General features: G+C 40.9%; 2 protein-coding genes across 2 annotated transcripts; both read right to left on the bottom strand.

Moving 5' to 3' along the window:
- Positions 1 to 605: 605 nt before the first annotated feature.
- On the bottom strand, positions 606 to 1,838 carry LOC140997725 (G-protein coupled receptor 84-like). Its single transcript, XM_073467709.1, has one exon. It carries the CDS (start codon positions 1,836 to 1,838, stop codon positions 606 to 608), a length of 1,233 nt encoding a protein of 410 aa, XP_073323810.1.
- A 1,600-nt stretch (positions 1,839 to 3,438) lies between these two features.
- LOC140997726 (zinc finger protein 385A-like) lies at positions 3,439 to 21,149 on the bottom strand. The gene is made up of 8 exons (XM_073467711.1): positions 21,065 to 21,149; positions 19,219 to 19,364; positions 15,287 to 15,397; positions 8,305 to 8,479; positions 7,329 to 7,649; positions 5,738 to 5,925; positions 5,552 to 5,638; positions 3,439 to 5,406 (listed from the first exon to the last, which is right to left on the bottom strand). Exons 1-8 carry the CDS (start codon positions 21,147 to 21,149, stop codon positions 5,179 to 5,181), a joined length of 1,341 nt encoding a protein of 446 aa, XP_073323812.1. The 3' UTR covers positions 3,439 to 5,178.
- Positions 21,150 to 22,646: the final 1,497 nt, after the last annotated feature.

Consider the following 22,646-nt stretch of genomic DNA (forward strand, 5'->3'; position numbering starts at 1 on the left):
AAAGATGACCTGAATCTTTTGTATCATTAGTTATGTAAGACATTACACGAGAGTTAATGTCATAATATTATTGTGTATCAGCCAAGTGTAAAATTGGTATTTCCTGTATTCGTTGTGAAAACTTCCCTCACCTACCTCCATATACAGTAAGTTCAAACTATTCACATGAATTTTGACAGATACATATTTTAAAATTCCTCAAATTAAGCTTGATGACATTTTTGTGTGTGGTTTATAACTTGACATCTTACATCATTGATCATTAAAAGGCAAACCCTGTCAAGTTCCTTCTCCTTTTTCTCCATCCTTCCTAATCTCTACCCTTTAAATTAATCACCCAGACGAACAAAGAAAGAGTTGACAATGGCTGAATGACAATGGCTTTTGCAAAAAAATCAAAAATATGTTTTTTCTTCTTACCTGTAGTGCTATTTATCCATCTAGATTATTAAGTTGTGAGTTGCAGAGTTTTGATGATATCTGATCTAGATGGCACTTTAAAGAATACATTTCCAGCCTCGATAGATAGACTCGTACTACAGGTAAGAGGAAGAAGATGTTATTTTTTGGTGAGCTGTCTCTTTCAATTCCAGGAGGTCAGGCGCTCAAAGAGATGACCACCAGGTCCACAGGCAGGTGAACGGTGCAGCAGCCCTGGTGAGCAGCACATGGTAGGCCTGTCGAAACTGTCTGTTCATGACAGCATAGAGCACAGGGTTGATACAGCTGTTGAGCCAGGTGAGGTTTCCAAAGAACATGTACAGAACCCGTGGGGCACGGTTATGTTTGTCGGCTATGTGTAATAACAGGAAGGGGACAAAGCAGACCACAAAACCCAGGAAAACAGCTAAACACATGCGTGTCACATGCTTCATTTCCTTATCATCACCTGAGGCTGTGCAGTAGGACGAGGAGGCTGCATTTGTTGGAGCAGGTGTGGGTGAAGGTGGTGTTGTGATGATATCAGGGGGAGACTTGGTTGCTGATTCGGCCGTGGCAGAGCTGTGAGTAGACTGAGAGGACTTTTCACAATTGAACTCATCTATAGTTGGGGCTAGTTCTGCCTGGCTGCTCATCTCACAGCTACATGTGTTGGCCATATTGCTCTCCACTCCACTGTCATTGGTGTCTAGTGCTGAAGAAGCTGGTTTCTTCCTGGAGGATCGGCGGCTGAACCTATAGCGGAGTAGAGATTGTGATGCAATCCGGACATGTCTGTAGATGAGGAGGTAGAATGTGCCAACACATCCCAGACCGACAAAAAAGTAGAAAAAGAGCAGGATGATGGAGTAGGGATGGTACGTCGTCCGGGTGATGGTGCAAACACAAAACTTTGGCTCAAACACGTAACCAGGCCATAGTGGGCAAAGGCTGGACAGGCCTAGTGCCCATGCTGAGATGATGAGTAAAGAAAGACCAAGGTCAGAGAAGACGCGGTCAAACACAGCCCTCTTTGCGACCATGAGATATCTGCTGCCTGCTATCAGGCAGAGGGTGATAATGGAGACAGAGTTGGAGAGGAGGAGGAGCAGGCCGAAGATTCTGCAGCACAGCTGACCAGTGCGCCATCTGAGGTGTAGATGGGAGTCAACTGAGATGGGCTGCAGTATGGTGCAGTACAGGAGATCAGCTAGAGCCAGGTTGACAATGAGCACATTGAAGCGTGTCCTCAGATGAGGATCTATGACGAAGGCCAGAATGGTCATCATGTTCCCCACTGTACCTATGATGGTCACAGCACATCCCCACAGCACGGCAAAGTAGCGGTAGCCAACGACTGAAGGACTGTAGCAGGAGAAGAGGTAGTCCTCTGTTTGGTTGGTGTGGTTCATCATCATTCTGTCAACTAACAGGAAGCAAATTGGTCAACAAACTACAACAAACCACACTGAAGGAAACAACATTAGAGATTATTTTACAGATATCCAGTTTCCCTAAATTATAGCAAAACATCATTATATACCAGAATCCAAAAAGTCGCTATCACTGCAGTGGCATCTCCCTACAATATTTCAGTTCAGTTTATTTTGGTCAGCATTAACAATGTTTTTACTACAGTATTTTGGCCCTACATGAGTACCTGTAGTTGGCATTGTGTTGCCCATCACCAGGTGATCAATGAAATAAACTTGAATACCTATAGGAAAAACCATCAATTCATATTTTTTGTTTTTTACTAACGTAACTGGTGTTTAATGATGAGATGCAGCTCTTGATTAAATATGGTAGATAGCTCGTACATTAACGTTACTATATTACACAGTTCTTCTTTCCTTGAAATGTGGGGGATGGTCGTTTCTGTATTTCTCCATTATCTATTTTGGCTACTGTTGTTACTCATGACATGACTAATAAAATCGTATTAATGTTAAGATCACCATCCATATACGTTAACTTCATCAGTAACTGGACTATTGACAACAGTCAGTCTAACTATCCATGCTGCTGTTACTGTCAGCGGGCAGCAGCAGATATTGAGTCACTACAACTTGCCACTGCAGAAATGGCAGACTCTATTAGATGGCAGAACACAGAGATCAACACCTGATTCGTCTGTACCTTTCATTGTCAATGAAAAAATATATAAATGAGGAGAAACTTGGAACAACATCAGCTTCATCATCATCACCAAACTAGTCCACTTGTCCAGTAAAAAAATTAAATAAAGTAAAGACTTCAGCCTTATCTGTTGTCTCTCAGCCAGATGTTTGTATTAGCATAATGTGCTCACAATTTTGATTCCATCAGATTTCACAAATTGATTCGTAGTTTAGTCTAGAATACCCACGTCATGTCCTAACAGGCCACAGTGATGTCTTTGCTTGTTTTAGCTGACAGTTCAAAACCCAAACGATGGCAGACCAGCATCCAGCTCTTCATCCTCTGTCGTTTTGAATGTAATCACTTTGGCCAACAAAAGTGTTCAAACAAACAAAAATGTTCAGTGTAAAATTTCTCACCTTTAAGTTGATGACTTCCACCAGTCGTTTATCTGTAGCATATGTCCTTATCTGCTGTAATCTTTCTTTGCCAATAGCCAGGCTTCCTGTTACCGTGTAATTTTCATGGGCATCCTCTTTTTTCTAAGTTGCCTCTACAGACACTGCAGTTTTCATTTTCATGTCTTAATGCTTGTTTGCTCAGCGCACCAACCTGTAAGACCTTAATAAGGTTCTGATCATGAGTAGTTTGAAAATGCACGTATAGTTTAGTGTATGTTATGTGTTTAGTAACTTATTACTTATTGTTCTGTATGTCAAAACACATAGTGATTTTAAATATTTTAAACGTTACTCACATTTCGCACACTTTGTTTTCACATTATCACATTAAACTAAACTACTCGTACAACCAGTTACATTTATAATTTATTGTTGTCATATCTCATTACATTTGAAAAAGAAAAAGAAAATAAAAATCACCAATCAACATTGCTTACAACCATAAAGTCAGTTTAATGATTTTATATATAATTTTGTTTTAATTTAACAATTAGGAAGCCCCAACATGAACTTTTTCTCATTTTTTTAATAATCTACATTTACAGTTTCAATACACTTCTCCTAAATAACATTTCATACATTTGTAGACATTTTCTTTTTATTGCAGTTAACAAGAAAGGTTAGCAGGAGTGCTTAAAGTATTGCTACAATTTCCGTTTCCTAAAGCTTCCCTCTAATGTTTCACAAGCCATCATGGATAGTTCAGGGTCATGGAGCACACGAGGCAGAGCAGACAAACTAAATGTTTTTATCCCACTACAGGCCTATGATACTACCAAAAATGCTGTGTTAGTTTTTGCATACAACTACTCATCTGTGTGTGTGTGGTCCTTTTCCCTTCCTTCTATAACATAATGCTGGTGTCTTCTATCCAACTCTTTTCCACACTCCATGTATGGTGAAAATGTGGTCTGTGTAATTAAATGTGCATGTATTGCAAATACCTGCTATCAAAGTCACAAATCAACCATTGTCCTGCTGCGCTCACAGTGTTGAAACTTTTCCATTAAGACACTGAAACCTTTCAGTTTTGCACAGTGAGGTGCAGATGAACAAAATGAGAGATGGTCACTTTAAATGTATTTAAGCCATTTACGTCAGTTAGACTGTTCACCACAGACTTTACTTAATGTGCTTTGTGGGACTTATTGGTGCATGTTTGTTGTCAGTGGCCATTTAGGGAAATGCATGATCTTCACTAAAGAAACTATGTCAGCATGAGTATTCCCTCTCATTCTTTTTTTTAAATGTACTCCAACCTTACTGCATTTACACAGACTGAGGAATAAACACTGATAGCTGCATAGTGCACCAGTAATAACTACTTCTTCATAACATCTCCATCTTTGCCAAACCACAAATGTGGTTGATGTTCGCATGAGTGACTTTAAGATAGAGTTTCAACTATTTTCCTGTTCCTCTTTGACTTCCTGTTTCTGTCCCACAGAGGTAAATGTCGACCATATAGGCCAGCTGTGAAAATGTAGACATACAGTACAGAGAAATGTTTGCCAGTAACTGCAGACACAGTACATCAATTCTTGGTACCTTTTTGTCTTTATAGGCCACTAAAACAGAACTTTACAGTGGTACAATCCACTATACTGTGACAGCTACAGCATGATACCAGCTAACATTAGAGGCAACTACTAAATCTAACCCAGCAGGCATGTTGTTGATAACATTAATGCTTTGGATATGTAATGAATCCTTGCAGAGGTGAACATTTAAAACATACTGTAAGAGAGGTAGGGTTTGAGTCAAATACAGTGGATCATATGTTAGACGACGATACATAGTCAGTTGCAGATAGGAGGACGCTCAAAGAAGGATGCTTGATAAAATCTTGTTCATAAGTTCCTCTTCAAACTGTCTTCAGAGACTGCTTAATGATCGGCAGATAGTTGAGTGATGAAGGGAAACTAGGAAGGATGGAAACATACGTTCTCTCTGAAATGTCTGAGATTTGTCTCTGGTTCTCCCTGTCAATGTAACAGTAGTGGTCTACAACCACAGTGTGCACCATGAAGAGTCATTTTTATTTTGCTCACTGTTTTTATCACATTGAAACACCAGCTGGAGCCACACCAGCTGATTTGGCTCTTGACGGCACAAGGTTGCAGACATCCACTTCACAGTGTGCTTCTTCCTGACCTGTACTCTCTCTCTCGCGCCATCAGTAAGGGGTGAACAGGATCGGTCCGTGCGTGGTGCGGATGGGACCAGGAGCGGGCCTCAGCAGGCTGAGGGGTGTTCCCTGTAGGAGGTGGTGATGGGGATGAGGGTGGGAGGTTGGGCAAGGAGGACGTAGTGCCAGCTGATTGGAGGAGGCTGCAGCTGCCATTGCTGCAGCAACAGCAAGAGGACTTGGTAAAAGTCCGGCCCCCAGAGTTTTAGGAAGTTCCTTTAAGAAGGTCAAGAAACAATAGTGACTAATTGTGACACGGCTTTAAGTATGAATGCAATGAAGAGTGTTGAAACCTGAAATGATGATTTTTCTATGAGGAAGAGTTAAGAAATATGAGCGTGAGAACAAAAAGAGTCTCTACCATAAAGTCTGTACGCTTCTTGTGCCGACTGAGAAGAGGATTAGGTTTCCCTGCGACTCCATCGCGATGTCTCCGGCTAGATATATGCTGAAACATAAAATGAGGAAGGACAGATTGGATTGGATATTGGGATTGCTTGGAAACAACTTTTTGGGGGGTCTTGGGATCTTTGTGTGGGTTTCTCACCTGTTTAAGCTGCAGCTCTGAGTTGACTCTGACGTTGCAGATCTCACAGTGGAAGGTGCGTTCCTGAGTGTTGGGGTCAGAGGACAGCTCCCCTCCTTGCTCTGGACTGGGTTTAGGACCCAGTCGCGGGTATGCTTTAATGGGTCCCAGTCCACTCCGAGCCTCCAGAATGGTTTTGTGTTTGGTACCTGGAATCAAAAAAAAGAAAAAGGTAATCTACGGAGGTAACTGGGGGTATATGGACTATACTAAGTACTGAATTTACTTTACAGTGAGATTATGTGCTCGACTGCTGTTTCCAAGATCAAGAATGAACCTTGAACCTTAGCTTTTAGGCCAACATGGACGAGGAGTCTTTAAAAGTCCAGTGTGTAGGATTTAGTGGCATGTAGTGGTGAGGCTCCAACCAACTGAACACCCCTCATCTTACCCTCTCCTATGGTGGCCACTAAAGATGCGCAGTTGTTTTGACACCGTTGATGCATGTGTCCGCTGCAGTGGACATTTACGGACCTCCTTTAAAGTAACTTTTATTGAAAATAGGGCTGGTGATATTAAATTAATATAACGATATTTTTAGGCCATATCGCCATACCTGATGTATACCTCAGTGTTTTGAAAAGGACTTAATATGTGTGTGTGTTCCCTGGATGCATGGATTGTGATTTCACTGCATCCTTTTGGATTTTAATGCATCAGTGCAACATTGCTGCCTTGTAATGGTTAGAGTGTGGCCATGAGTATGAACATTATTTGCATTTGTCAGTATTACTCCACTCACATCAACTAAAGTCCAGATCACATGACTTTGACCTGCTCGATCAGCATGCACAAGGCAGTTAAGAGTTGAGGCAGAGGTTAGAGTTCCCTAATTACTGAAATAAGGCATGTTGTCCTTTCGGATTTACGGCCGGACGTGTACCTAGCAACATCACTGAGTGTCATATCACTATAACAATATATATAAAATATATTGCCCGGCCCTAATTGAAAATAATTCTTAATTCTTAAATAATCTTTTCTAATTTTTTTTAATGTGGTTTTGTCCATTCTGGGCTGCTGTAGAAACACGGTGATGCAACACTTCATATATATCTGTAGATATAAAGTCTCAATCTAAGGTAACAAAAATGCTACATTTGTTAGTTTCATGTGACTCAACACAAATGATGAACAAAACATAATGAAATGAATCAAATCAAATGAATATCATCACAGTTTCAGCCAGATGCCCACTGTATCTGCCTTAATCCTTCTGTACTATTGTGAAACAAATCAGGATGTGATGGGAGTATTACATTAACTGAGTGCAACAATATTTAACATAGCTTATAAGAGGTTAGGTTTTAATCATCTACACCCAGTCAAACCATGTAGTTTTTAACCTTACCACTAAGTGGCACTAACGCACCTGCTTTAGTTTTCAAACTTCAAATGCAGAATTTCTCCTAATGGGCCTTTTCCTCATGCCTCAGGGTGTCTGAAGTTGCTTCTAAGAGTGCATAATGCTTAATGTTGTTGTTTGTTGAGCTTATTTCTCTAGCGTGTGCATGAGTATCTGTGCACTCTGACAAAGCTGTGTTGAAGTTACCTTTGTTATGTGCCTCCAGTTGTGACAGGGAATTAACAGCTACTTTGCACAGAGAGCAGTAGAGAAGCTTCTTGGCTTTCTCTTCCTCTGACTCTCCTGAAGAAGGGCTAGGTGCAGGGGATGGGGTGTCAGGAAGAGCAGCTGCTGCTGGATCCACAGGGAGGATGCTGAGGGCCGCAGAAGGGGAGGGAGAGGATGGCAAAGGTGTGCTGACAGAAGGCAAGAGAGGACAGTCTGCATCTGCTGAGCTCAGGGTGGGTGTTGGAAGTTGGCTAGGGGTCAAAGGTGACTTGTTGGAGTTGGGACAGGATTGGATGTCATCTGTAAACAGCACAAAGTTTTCAGGTCAGTGAGTCATTTCTGGAAAGTCAACCACACAATTAACCCCTCAACCCTGATGATCATGGTATAAAAATGTGAGAATAATGATGCTGCATTTCCTGTACTAGTTCTGCGCTTGAAACTCTGCCTCTTTGAGGTCGAACATACAGCTGTGTCGGTCCATCTGGACCTGCCAGCAGGTCTGGTCACCCCTGTGTGGTGACACCTTAGCTAGACAAGACTTAGTGTATGACTACTGTACTTTTTTTTTTTTTTTTCTCTTGTCATAGTTCAGCTTAATGTTAGACTGTGTGATGAAATCCTGAATCAACAAATGTTTACTTTTTTTTTCTTCTGTTGAAATCATCAAACCAAATCAAATCAAGTTTTATTTATATAGCCCAAAATCACAATCACATTGGCTCAATGGGCTTTACAGTCTGTACAGTGCACGACATCCTCTGTCCTTAGACCCTCGATTCAATCATATTAACACTACATTTCTTAGTAGATACCAACAGTCCTCTCTAGTGTTTCTATCATTTCACACAACAGCTGTGTTGTGCATCTGTGTCCTTCTGTAACAGATTTCTGTGTGTGTGTGTGTGTGTGTGTGTGTGTGTGAGTAACATCATATGTCACAGGTGATGCTCACCCTGCTTATTAGGATCAGGCTCAGGGCTGGATGGCGAGGGGCCAGGTGGGGTGGGTGAAGCAGTAGGGGGAGGTTGCTGCTTGTCGCCATCTTGAAGACGAGCAGTCTTGGATGTCTCGATCCCCTTCACCCTCCGAGCATGGCGGTTCCCCTTATAGTGGGCCTCTGCCTGGCTCTGACAGAAGAAAAACACATATCCAAGGTTTATGTTAAAAGTCATGGATTTCCGTTTTTTAACAGAACATTTCATTCAGTTCACCGTGTCGGTAATTTTTATTTCCTTTTGTCTTCTAGACAGCCATATGAGCTGATGTCAGAGAGCCAGTAAGTGAACCTAGATCAGTAAAGTGAACCCACACCATATCTTGCACCCATTTTAACCTTCGACCTTCAAAAGGTAAATGTCTTGACATGGAATTGCCCTTGCTTTACTGTTAAGAGTTGAGAGATTTGTGACCAAAAAGGGGCATTCTCAAATTCAATTTTTTAAGCAAAAATGTCAATCTTTTGCTGGCTAGCTTCTTAAATGTAAAGATTTGCTGTTATTCTTTGTTATTTATGATAGAAAATGAAGAGTCATTGTGTTTTGGACTGTTTGGTTTGACAGTTTGACTTTGGGCTCTGGGAAATTGTAACACGCATTTTTTAACATTTTTTATTATTTGACAATTTACAGAAATAATGATTAATTTGGAAAATAATGAGATGATTTCATAATGAACAAAATCAGTATTTGCAGCCCGACAAAGCACCTACAGTAACTTCCATGATCTCCATTTGAGCTATCAAGTGACCATGAGTTGAAGACTGTGGTTGTGCTGGGCAGCTTCCAGGTGAGGATGTCATACTGTAGCAGGAGCTAAACGACTGAGTGGCAGTTTAAAACCAAGGGTGCTCCCTGCCTCAATACATTTTAAATTAAATGAACCCCCCACACACACATTTTTTGACCCCAAGTATACTACAATAACTACTCACAAATTCTGAAATATATTCTGGTACCCTGCATATTCGTTGCAATTGAGTAAATGGCTTGTTTAGCTGATGGTTTGCGGGTCTGATGTGCTGATGAGGCTGTTGGGGAAGATTACCCTCGAGTATATTCTCGTCTTCCTTCACTACTGGTGTAATCACTGAACTGGCCTGCCGAGCTGATGATGATTATTGAGTGGTGGGATTATCTGAAATGTGCTGGAGGCCTGTGGGCGACCGGTGACAGTTGACAGTCAGCTACTGAGAGAAAAAATGGAGCAAATCAAGAAGAGTTTGTGCCCATGAGTGTGAGTTTGCCTGCTTGTCCTTGTGTGATTGCCTAAGAGGATCAGTTTAAACTCAGGAAATGGGAAATATGAAGAGGAGTGGACATTTGTGTCAGTCATTTGTGTGGGTGTAGAGTTTAGGTTTCAGTTCATCAGAGTTTGGGTTAAGGTAACAGGAGATGAGTTACTTGCTGAAGTTATAATCCCTAAGATGTTCCCGAAATGAAACCCCATTTTTCAAGAGCATTGTACTGACAGCCATTGTTGATCAAAAAAGCTTCACAGTCATAGACAACAGTCGTATCTACACATGGTAACTATAATATGGTTATGGTTGGGGAGTGATCTTGGATATGGCAATATACACACATTTGTTGCAATGATCTCTCAAACGCTTGAAAAATAGATGTAATGGAGGCAGGATATCTTACAGTCTAACAATAAACTTTATCGTCTAAAATGACAAGTTTCAGTTTCAGTAAATCGAAAAAGTAAAATCAACTCGTGCAACGTTTTCTGCACTGTGTTCTTTAAAACCAATAAGACAAGGCTAAAGACATTACCAAGCAGTTGGCATTTATATCACCTTTACATTTGTTTTATATGAGCTTTGTATATAAACATGACTTATGTTGGAGTATATGTATGTTATGTTGTTTTACTGCTTAATGAACTACAGGCTGTACCAACTATCTCAGGTGTTTTTTGAAACCCACTCATAATCAGCAATTAACTCCAAGTTTGCCTTTCTATTTTCCCCTTGTGTGTCCTGTTCGTCAGCACAAATTTGCCAAAACAAAACAGGGAACAGTAGAAAGCAGCAGATCATAAACCTCAGACTACATCCAGAAGACATGATACTGAATTGTTGCTAAAGAAGTGACATCTCACTTCCTTCTAGTTGCACATGCTGACTAGGCTCAGACCACACAGAAGCCACAAACAACAGTTACTTTTTTAATATCTTTAACTTAAGTCTCTATCTAACACACTTAACTTCAACATGTCATAGCATCGCGCCGGAAAAGTGGAATAAAATTAGTCTGTTCACCTGGGGCTTGTGTTCACATCACAGCCAGGCCGAGCCGGAGGCGATAAATACCTGTGACTACTGAAGGGTTAATTGACCCAGGAGTAAATCCTGATAATTTAGATTCACATAACACACAAAAGCCAGACGTTAGGGGGTATAAGTGGGTTTTTTGGCCAGTGTGATGGCCATGTGTGAAGGGATGTTATTTTGCTGAGTCTCATTCCTAGGTTGTCAAACTAACAAACTTTCTGCCTTGCTACAGATAGGACCCACTACCTTCTGCACATAACATTGACACTGGTCATATACAAGAGGTTCAGAAGCATCCAATATGTCAATAATTCCTTAAAATACTGGGCTGGAAAATCAGCGTTTACCCTTCGAGTCTAGATATACATGTGCATGTCAGCTTCAAATAAAATCAAAGGAAAGTGAGTGAGGTGTTAGGGCACAAATATAGTTCCTGTAAGCTCTCGCTAATACAATGATACAAGATTGTGTGTGTGACTGTACGTGCATGTGTATGCACAAGCAAGAGGCCTGCTGGGATTAGGTAGGTTGCATTATGTCAATAACGAAGCTAAGGGACCCACATGAGGCGCGTGACAGGTACATGTCAGGGGCTCTGCAGGGTGGGATGCTTCTCTGAGGCAAGTGGACCACTGGGACGTGTTCAGGATGCCTCTGTAAGCTCGAGGTATTAACTGCCAATGATAGTTACCCATATAGCCCTCATCCTGATTGGTGATGACAGAAAGGCAGATATAGCTCCGCCTGTGTAACCCAACTCCTCTGGCTGCTGCTACCCAAAGCCCTGCAATTAGACAAGGGGATGAAGCCCAACAACTCCACGAACAACTGACAGCAGAAATACTCAATGCTCCTTCTTCTCTTTGCAGTCCACACTTTGTGCTGCTGTCCTTCTTAGTTTCCTCTGCCTCTCTGCAACTCCCAATCCCTTGAGCTTTGATACTTCCACTCTCCCTGTGACCTTCGGTGTCACGTCTTAAGAAATCGATGAAGATGTGCCATCAATTCAGGCTTCAAAATCTTGACAGCCTCGGAGGTGGGGGTGGGATGCAGCAAAGACAATAGGATATAAAAGAGATTAAAGCATCCGATCTTTGGAGTGAAGACGAAAGTGAATAATGATAAAATATAAATGACGTTTGGTATAGCAGGTGAAATGGACTGAGAGAAGCTACGAAAGCGCCTATGGAAAGGGGGATTAAGAGGAATGAAGAGGCAGAGATGGGATTTAAGGGGGAGAAAATGAGAGCAAGTGAATGTCCCTGAAATCCTTTTCCTCTCTAAGCAGGATGTGCTTTGATGTTTTATCTATAAAGCGACAAAGGCACAGAAAGCAGAGAGAGCGCGTCTAGCAGCCAAATCTACTGTACGGGGGTACTGGCAGCAGCGACAGGAAGAGGGGGTGGGAAGATGCTGGAGAGAGGTGGAGAGAAGGAGAGGGGGACAGATGATACAGTATATGCCACAGAGGGAGACGCAGAGACATGAAAACTGACAGGGAAAATGGTGAGCAAACTAAAACAGACAGGGGATGTGAATGGAACAAGGTTTGGTGTTGCCCTTAGAAGAACAGAGAGGAAGAAGGAGAGAGAGGGGTCCAGTGTGGTACTGCAGTGGTGACGATGGCTAATGCAGCACGGCGTGACGTCAGCCTTGCAGCAGAGCTGAGCTAAACACTGGCAAGCTAATCTGTCCTCTGTGGCCCGAAATGAATTGCAATGTTATAATTACAACACGTGTGGCTACAGTGGAGTAGCAGCGAAGAGCACCTGCGTCTGAACAGCCACTATCAATCAATCTGCCTCTTTCACTAAGTACTTGAGAGCTCCCACTCAACACCGGCCTGCCTCAGACGTAAACACTAAAGAAAACGTTGGTATTATTAATGCACTTTGGTGCTGTGTGAAAAATAATGAATGTTTGTCTGCGTTTTAACTGCAGCGCAGACAGCACAAGTAAGCCAAGTACTGAACTGTAAGCAGAGTATTCCTTCATTATTAAAGAATGTCCACCGTGCTTTAAGCTCCCAGTCTCTCGGGTTACTGTGGAAAATGCTGTAGAGCTGCAGTAGAGCAGATGCACACCGCGGCTTGCAAGTAAAACAGCAGGCAGGACTAACAGGTGGCTCGGTATTAGAGGTTTCAACGCATAGCACATGCGTGACACAAGTTAGAAACATGCACATACATTTTCTTACATGCAGTATGTAAATATGAACATGCTGTAGTAAATAAAAGCAATCCCCGCTCATGTTCTGTACCCCACGCTCATGTAGACCATGTGAGAACACGCAGGTCTGAGCAGGGGAGATATAATTAAGCGGCCCCTCACAGAGAGAACAGTTTCAGATGACTCCCTCCCTGACTGTGTCCTTTACACACCACTGCATTTAGAGTACAAGTATTTAGCGCTTCATCACTGGAATGCATTTATATTTTTAGCTAGGCTTCTGTGTCAGGTTTTTGTTTGATTTCTACTCATGTTTAGGTTAGAGGTTACACTGTAGGTCGTTAACACCAGGATTTTTCCATCTGTAAAAGCCTTTTTAATATCGATAAATACACACTGCATGAAGATGTTTAGTTTAACTTTTTAAACTTCTGATAGAATTAACGGTAGAAAATATTGTGAGCTGTTTTCCTGTGGGATAATTGGAGAGGTCAAATTTATTTTTCTGTAGATAATCGACAAAGGCAGCGTCATTAGAGCAGTTGTGAACCATTTGAAGGCCACCAGGAACTGTAACCAACCATCAAAATATTTCCACTGCACACATGTACTCACAGACACATACACACCGTTAAAGGCCCAGCACTAGCCTCTTAACACATCAATCATGTCATCCCGTAGCCGGGTTTCCGATGTCCACATTATGAGTTATTTGCTTTTCACCTTCAGTTAACACTACTGCCTCTTCAACGGGGACACTCAAATCATTCCTCTAGAGTTTCATCACTACTGGACGCTTTTATTTCAGTCCCTCTGCCTTATGCTGGCATAGCGCCGCCTGTCTCTGTCACGAGTGAAATGCAGAAAATGTGCTCAATCAGCTTTAAGGTATGGCTTTGAGGACAAGCTCCTGTTAGCTGTGGTTCCCCCCTCACACGTCTCACATTGCTCCATTAAAACCTCATCAGAGAGGACTTGAAAAACACTTGTTGTACTGAGAGGTTCGCTATCAACACCTGAAATATGTTTTCAAACCTGACACACGGTTCAGCCAAACAAAATCTCTGTAGGCATTTAAAAGGAAAGGTTCAGCAAACTTCCTGAATCTTGCTCTCTTTCCATTTGCTTTTGTTATGCAACATTCCTTTTGCTCATATTGTGCACATAAAAAGTTAGACTGGACAGTCACAGATTTAGCAAGCAGGGTTTTTTCCTCTGTCTTCCTTCCCCCACTCTCCTTCCTGGACAGCTAAAATTGGAGCTGAGAAACTGTGAACCAAGTTCTCACCTGCACCAGCTGTACAGTCAATCAACAACTAACTTTGTGTCCAGCCTACTAACATTTTAGGTCATGATTGAACGTTATTAGAGTGAAGGTGCAGGGCATACAGTTAGACTGTTTACTAAGCTCCACCCCCTTAGTTACTGTGGTTATGCCTGTCAAGCTGTTTGTTCTTATCGGGAACACATCTAGTTTACAATGATAACAGTTAGGGATTACCTGCCTATGCCTAAATGTTGGCTCTGATGTGGCTTTCTTTCTCTGTCTGCAGTCAAAAATTTCGACACTAGGATTTTCATTTTCACTGCAAATGTGTATTGGTTCCATATATCCGTTATAGGTCTCCTTGATTACTAACAATCAGTATTGTATCTGTCCTGGGGTCCATTCGGTCCAGTAACATTGGGAACATCTAGAAGATTAAATGATTTTATTCCATTCATGTCTGCAGGGAGCCAACAGGAAATAATGTCAATGGATGGCTCTATGGGCCAAAAAACATGGAAGCATGAGGAGGCCCATCTAGGCTTTAAATAAAGACACAGCATTGTTCTTTTATTGCAGAGTAGAACTGGTTAGAACAATGATGAGAACCGACTTGTTAATTCATGCTAACATAACCCAGGTTGGCTGCTTTGTTTTTATGCTTAATGTTACAAGAATAAAGGCTTTTAGGATGAGGGCTTACTCGTGTGATTTGCAAACATTATCAAACACTATCTTGGGTAAGGAGTTCATCTGGGGTTGGAGGAGTCTAACTTTATCAAATACAGTGAAGGGCAGGACAGAGCTGCTAACATTAGCCTTAAATCTGATATTGTAGTGTCCGGGACCAGCTTTAATACTGTGGGGAAGCACTACATAGTGGATGTGCTTGTTTTTAACATAACCTGTAAACTAACAAACTTGTTAGGTAATGATGTGCTTGGTTACTACTGTCAGTAGTAAGCAAGTTAGCCTGAAGTGCTAACATTTTTGCAGCCAACATTTAAGACACTATTTAATCAGTTTCTTACACTTCTGCTTTTTGTAGTTTTTATTGTTGTTAAGGCTGTAGGCACCAGCCTTAATACGCTTTAAATACCAAGTATCACTCACATTACCTTCTCATACATATCAATTTGGTATTGTTTGAAATCCAAAGCTTGATTAGCTCAGCAGGATATTGTCTAAGCAAACCCTTCATTTGAACCATTCAAGGTTTTTTACCTCTGAGTTGAAGCGTATTTGGCAGACGTTGCAAGAGATGATTGGCCGCTTTGTCTTCACCATAGGTGGGCCAAAGGTATGCGTCATCACAGCCTTCTGGACAGGGTCCATCTGAGGAGAGACAAGCCAGAGGTCACATCAAAGACTCAGCAACGCAGGAGGATTTGGAGGGCAGTGTTTCTGTGTTTCTCCTAATCCACTGGATGTGGATGAGAGAGAAAGGTTTTGAAGAAAAAGTGCAGGTGAATGACAGGCGGAGCTGCCGAAGGGGGAGAAAGCTGGGAGATAAAAACAAGAGTGGTGAAGAGTGAATTGAAGAGGGAGCAGTGATTGATGTGGACAGGAGGGTGTGTGTTTTCTCAGCAGCAGCTGGTGCCGCTGTCTGTGCCGGAGTTCTTGGGTGCCGCTCAAACGCTTTAATTCATGCTGGGGTTAGAAGAGCCTAATTACAGACCCCTATCTCCCAAAAAATTGTACTATGTTTGTGTGCTACAAAACTGCTGCTTTTCAAAACATCTTAACCTGAGTATTACACGAGACAGTAGCTAGGTTTTCTGTGAAGTACCTTGATAAGAGATCAAATGTATTTTAGATAAGATTCAGCTTTACGGTTGCTTTAGGGACATGACATCCTTGTAGGGAGAAAAGCAATCAAATTCTGCTGCAGGGAAATTGAATTTCACTTTTTAAATAGTCAGTGAGTGATAAAAATACAGAAATACACTAAAAATGTAAAAGAATTGACAATGAAATTATCCAAGTGAAATATGCACAAGCCTGGGATAACATAAAAATATGCTGTCGGTACATTAATTAAAAACAAAACTGAGGATTAGATTTCCAACATTTATGGGTTGACTTAAGTTTGAATACAGAGGTCTATTTCTGTCATTACAGAGGTGTAATTGCTGTCATTAGAAGCAGCTCAACACATATCCTATTTGGTGATTCACACAATATGACTAAAACAATTAATCATAAGAATTGAGAAATATGTATATTATAAAGACAGCAGCAATGAAAATGTTTAATAAGATGGAAAAAGTAAACAATAAACAAGTATATATATAAAAATAATGGGATAAAAGTCATTCTGAACTATCTTTAATTAAATGCCAGATTGAAAACAACGGGCTAAAAATACCAACGAAGCTTGTTATTATCAGATCAAGCACAGATTTAAGCCACGTCATTCTCTTATGAAATGTTTACTGCCTCATATTTAGTAACTCAAATGGACTCGTGTGAGCTCTGACCCATTGGCAGGGTTCAACAACCACAGCGCTGGGTGTTGCCCTCATTAAGCAGCCAAAAGCACACTGCGGTTTTACTCAGCCTCTCATCTCCTGCTCAGACTGTGAACGCACGCTGCCAAATGAGAGACTGTTTACACTCTCAAGCGCCAGGCACCAGGGGAAATGGTATAATTGGTCTGAAAACTTAAACCCTGTTTGAATGCATTGTTAGAAATATTTATAGACTTTAGCCTGCCTTTTTTTTTTTTGCTTCCGGTCTCTGACTCGTGTCTCCAAATCACCTCTCTTGTTTTGTGCCCTTCATGTGGAGACCCTGTAACACCTTGTTTGTTTACATCCGTACATTTGTCTCTGTGCCAAAATTATGCGTGGGTGAAGGTCTGACAGCCTTTGTGTTTAGAGTGTGTTGTCTATGTGTCATTGTTTGTGAGCCAACAAGGTTGACAAAAACGAAAACCTCTCTCTCACTGTCCTGTCCCTCTTTCGTTGGTGGTCTCTGCCTCCCATCACTGTGAGTTTTTTGCTGCCATTATTTAACCACCTGTTCTCGTCCCTACTGTTATAACCTCATTAACCTATTAGTCCACTTTCTGTCTCCTCTTTCACTCTCTCCTTCATCAAACAATGAAGCTTTTGTTACACCAGAATTTTAGCCTGTGTGCCACATGTTTATCTGAGTTTGGAGTTCATTCGCTGCTTTATTCTGAGATAGCCAATCTCTTGCACATTGTAAGATATCTGTTTATTGATTTGTTTCAGATTATAAAAGTTATAATCCTTAAGATTTCACTCTTGGTTGATTTGGTAGTAACAACAAATGCATTTTTTCAGTCCTACAGCAGGTCCCGTAGTTGTGTTTGTAATGGCACGTTATTGACCACTGGTGGCAGAAAACACAAATTTAGAGGCTACTCTGTCAGAGATGCAACAGGGGAAGAGCAACTCTTTTATTTGTTTACAGCACACTTAATCTGTGAGCTGAGAGGATTCATTGCTTTAGCTGTTTCATAAAAACAGCAGTTAGCCTGGTTCCAGAAATCTAAATCCTGTGTTGTGCTCTTCGACGACAGAGCCAATGAGTGTAATGTGAAGTGGGGAGATACAGTGTAAACTACTTTATAGAGATAACTTTATCGGGATAACTGTGGCTCAAGAAAATCATGAATATCCTCACATGAATGACAAAAAGCTGAGAAAAAGCTGTCTAGCTTCCTGATTTACAGTCCTTTATTGGTTTCCTGATTTATTTTGAATTGCTTAAGACTGCCACCATGGCTGAAGGCATGGCTTGCACATTGTATCCCCCACAATAACAAGTTAAAACAGATGTGTGTAAATACTACAGATTCCAAACTAAATAAGGACAGGGAGATGAGGTTTCCACCATTTATGATTTATGATTACTTATTTAGGATTCGCTGGTTGATTGTTTTTCATAACAAAAAGATGTATGTCCTGTCTGTGAGGCAATACTAATATTTGTTTTAGTAGTTTTTAATTTGAAAGTTTTAAGAATATTTTGATGATTATCGGGATAACATCGTGAATCGCAGTTATGTACAGAATGCCTATCTTTGATACAATAAAAAACTGAAAGATTGCTAAACTTCAAAGTGATATATCTTTCCAAAACCAACTGACATGGAGTAATAACATGCACATTAAACTTTAGCGTCACAGAAAAATGATTTTCCTCGGGAGAGTAACAAATCAACAGAGTGGGAGAGGCTCATTTTCTCCCTCTGCACTCACCATGCCTCACTGTGCAGCTTATGTCTCAATACAGGCAGGTGAGACCTACAGTATACTCCTGAGGATCTTAAGTGTCTGGAAATTACTTGTAATCCTGTTGAGTCAGACCTGATATGAGCTCTCTAGATAACTCACAAAACTCCACACTGTACAAAAAGTTTCAACCCACACTGGAGCATTGCTGTGTTTTAAACCAGAAACACACTAATTGAGTGTTTTTGTCAGTCCATCCTTTTCTTTGTGTCCTTTTTGTCTCTGCAGCCTCTGGAGACGAGCAGGCTGATCAGGCTTTGAATGAAGACTCCAGTCTTCTGTCCCTCTGTGACAGCAGCGTTATAGACTTTTTGAATTTTACTGTGCGGACAGAGAGTGATTTGGATTTAGGTGTTCTGGCATTAGTGGCCACACTCAATGTCCTCGCCGAAGCGGGATGAATCATTAACCTGCGGAAGGGTCATTTTGCCTGAGCGCATAAAAATGAGCTAGCCGATAATGTGTGTGTGCGTGGTGCACGTGCATCCGTGTTTGTGGCCACACTGACCTTCACATGAAACCCAATCTGGAAATGAGAAGGAGCCACAGAAAATGCTGACTACAGAGAACACAGCCTGTGCCTCTTATACAATTGATTAGCTGTAACTCATTTTATTGCAATAAAACAGTCACCGGGGCATTTTCTCAATTATGCTGAAACTCACTCTGCTGAACAAAAAGTAAACAGCTGTCACCTTATCATTTTGGATTATACAGCATAAATCCTCAGCACTTCATCACTTGTCTTTACTCAGGAGGCAACGCTCCAAAACTTCGACTGAATACCAGCTCTGCCTTCTGTTAAGTGAAATGAGATGATAACAAATCCCAGACGCTGTGTGAGCACACGTGTATACATGCTTGTGTGCAGGTAAGGCTGCAAGCACTCACTGTATTGAAGTTGTGGAAGAGGCCGATGCTGGCCGGGTGAGGCGACTCCAGGGGGAACTGGAGGAAGGGCTTCATGTCCAGTGGGGTAGGGATGACAGACGGGCTCCTGAGGAAGGCAGGGACCGGCCCCGGTCGGTTTACGCTTCCTGTGGAAGATGCACAAACAGGGAAATTAGGGACATTGTAGAATGAAAAAAAGCAAAAATTCCTATAAATAATGTGCGTTCCACTTACAGCGAATAATGTAGAGAATAGGGATGTATGATCATATTGGTGCATCAGTAAAAGATTTGATATTGGCATTAGCCTGAAATAAACATTTCTGCTGATATTACAAATCCATAAAATGTTGCTTTAATTGTGTGCACGCACAGCACAGCAAGTATTTTTCTTATTTTTCTCAGTGAATGTGTAGATTTTAAAAAGCATTGTAAGTCCACATCTGCCAGTGGGTCAACACAATAAGAGTAAGTATAATACTATGTTAATTCCAATACACAACAGACTTAACGTTCTCTGCAATTAGGTGGAAAAAAACATACTGAATATATTGTCACTGCATCAGCAATTGGCAAAAATTGGTTGAGAAATATAGATATTGGATATTGGCAAAAATGAAATCTGAAATCATTGCACAAGGTTTGTTTGTGACAAGATGATAACAAATACCACATTTAATGAAATATTTTCTTAAAGCCATATTTTGGTATTTTGGGCTTCCGCTGGTAGCAGGTTATCTTAGCTTAGCTTAGCATCTTAGCTTAGGACAACAAGGTCCACCTACCAGTACTTCTAAAGTTCACATATTAAAGGTTCCATATCGTACAAAAGGATATATCCATTTCTTTCTTTAATTAAAAATAGGTCTAGGTCATCAAAATGCTCAATTCATGTTTAAGTTCACACAGCCCGTATTCAGAAATTGTGCCATTAAACAAGCCAACGGGATCTCTATAAGATTATAATGTCACAACTATACAGTCACTGGCCTCAGCTATGCCCCCAGTACAGCTATGGTTTCAAAAACACCGTCAGAGCTGTTGCAAAACACGGTGGGTGGTGCCTGCTCTGGCCTGTCAGAGCTGACCAATCAGAGACTGGGTTGTTAGAGGTGTGGGGCCTGAAAGAGAGCAGAGCTAAAACTGAGCGTTCAAACATGGTGAATAGAGGTCCGACAGTATGAAAAAAATAATGTGTGTTTTTTAACAAAGCATGTAAACATTTCATAACGGACACCCAAAACAGAAAGTCTGAACATGAAAATGAGCATAATATGGGACCTTTATCTTGTCTTGTTTGTAGCTAACCAGCTGCTGGCTATAAGCTAACACACACACACATATATATATATATATATATATATATATATATATGTATGTGTGTATATATATATATATATATATGTATGTGTGTATATATATATATATATATATATATATATATATATATATATATATATATATATATATATATATATATATATATATATATATACACACATACATATATATATATATATATATATATATATATATATATATATATATATATATATAATTACCATGCAGAGGTGAGAGTGGTGTTGACCTTCTCATCTAACTGTTGACAAGAAAGAAAAATGAGAGTGTGTCCAATTATTCCTTTCAAGCTAATCATCAAATCAGATCATGTACCCATGAAATCGGGTTCCTTTCTTTAAATAAATCTAATACTCCCCTTTTTCAAAATATAAACCCTCATATTCTGCGTCATTTTTCCATATCCAGCCCCACTACCCACCCACACCTCTCCTCTCTCTTGCTCACTTTTCTCCTAGTAGTAGCTCAGCAGCGGTGAATGCCTGCACTTGAGGAGTCTTCTGTGATGGGCAGGAGGGCTAAGCTCCTTAAGCCTCGCAGCTGGGGTGCTGCAGATATCCGCCTTTTCTCCATTTCTCCCTCTGTCTCTCTCTCACCAAGCACAGTTTTCTATCCTCATTTCATGGTCTCTTATTCCGTCTGTCTGCCTCTGTATCCCCAGTCTGTACTTCTCCTCACTCCAGCACCAGTCCTTCTAGCTGTTTTGTTCATCCTCATCCTCTTTCTGTTTTGCTCTCTCCTTTCCACTTCTGCTTCCTGTAGTTATTCTTCTTCTTTAGCGTAACACCAGCAGGGCGCTTCAGGCCCAATCTAGCTATGCAGAAAGAATTTGTATAATCTTTTCTCCTGAGATTATATGCAATCATCATCCTCTATTGCCACTGCTTTGTGATGACTACTTAACCATTTTGTTACATTTGAAAAGAGAAATTGGTCACTTGTCAAAACGAGGGGAAGAAAAGGCTATTTTGGTAACAGCAGAGGAGGCTCCTTTCACTGACGGCAAGGGAGACGTAAAAACTGTGCTGTCAGGATCCAAAATAGATGGAGGGGAAAGTCTCTCCTTCTGGCATTCCCCTTCAGACCGTTTCAGGGTGGCTTTGGCAGCTGAAGCTCAGCTGCAGCCATTGTCATTTGTGTCTGGCTGCTTTAGCATACCCTGCATGAGAGGGAGGGAGTTAACGAAGGTAGGAAGGGGAATAAGATATAAAAGTGGAGGTCACGGTTTAAATGTCCTTCAGACATGCCATGAAATCCCATAGCTCACATGGCGGCCATTATCACCTCTCCAAACCAGCCACAGCAAGATTTGTGCAGAGTGAAAAACCAGCGGTAATAACACACCTTAGTTCACACCAACATATGAACATGTAGGAATGAACGAACGCTCAACACCAGATATCCTGAAGGGATGAGTGTAAGCAATAGCAGGATCAGATACGACCAATCTATCTGGGACTATTTTTAAATGATCAGAGAAAGTTTGATATATTTTTTTATTCCTGTGTTTAAAAAATTAAAATATTAAAGGATAAGAATGGTATTACTCTGTATGTTTGTTGACTGAAGCTAACAACGTGTTAGTCCATCTTTTCATACTTTCTCCCAGTCTCTATATGGATCTCAAGCCCATTTGTTTCAGTAGGGTCGCTGATGTATACTTCATTCGTGATAAAGGCTCTATCATTTCCCGGAAACAGCGTGGCACCGTAGTTTGTCAAAACAGGAGAGAATAGTGTATTTGTTGGGGACTATTTTCAGCAGTGGATTAATACACATATGGTGAGCTAGTGAGTATTTATAGGACGCTGTATGTGGGGTTGACTCCAAAGTTTGCAACAGTGCTCTATGGCTCAGAGTAAAAAAGATATATTAGGCTTTAGCCACACAGATATCGTTAAGACCAGTTAATTGATGGCTTTTTGTCTTCTCATGGGATTTGTTGAAGAAAAATAAAGATCACTAGACCAAAATTACCTATTACATTCTATGGATGCTTTCTCGCTTCTAGTTTTTGTGTCAAACACTAAAAAATGGAGTGGAAATCATCGAAGATGCAATTAAGCATGT

The sequence above is a fragment of the Pagrus major genome, chromosome 6 (genome assembly GCF_040436345.1).
Source record: "Pagrus major chromosome 6, Pma_NU_1.0".
NCBI classification, from domain to species: domain Eukaryota; kingdom Metazoa; phylum Chordata; class Actinopteri; order Spariformes; family Sparidae; genus Pagrus; species Pagrus major.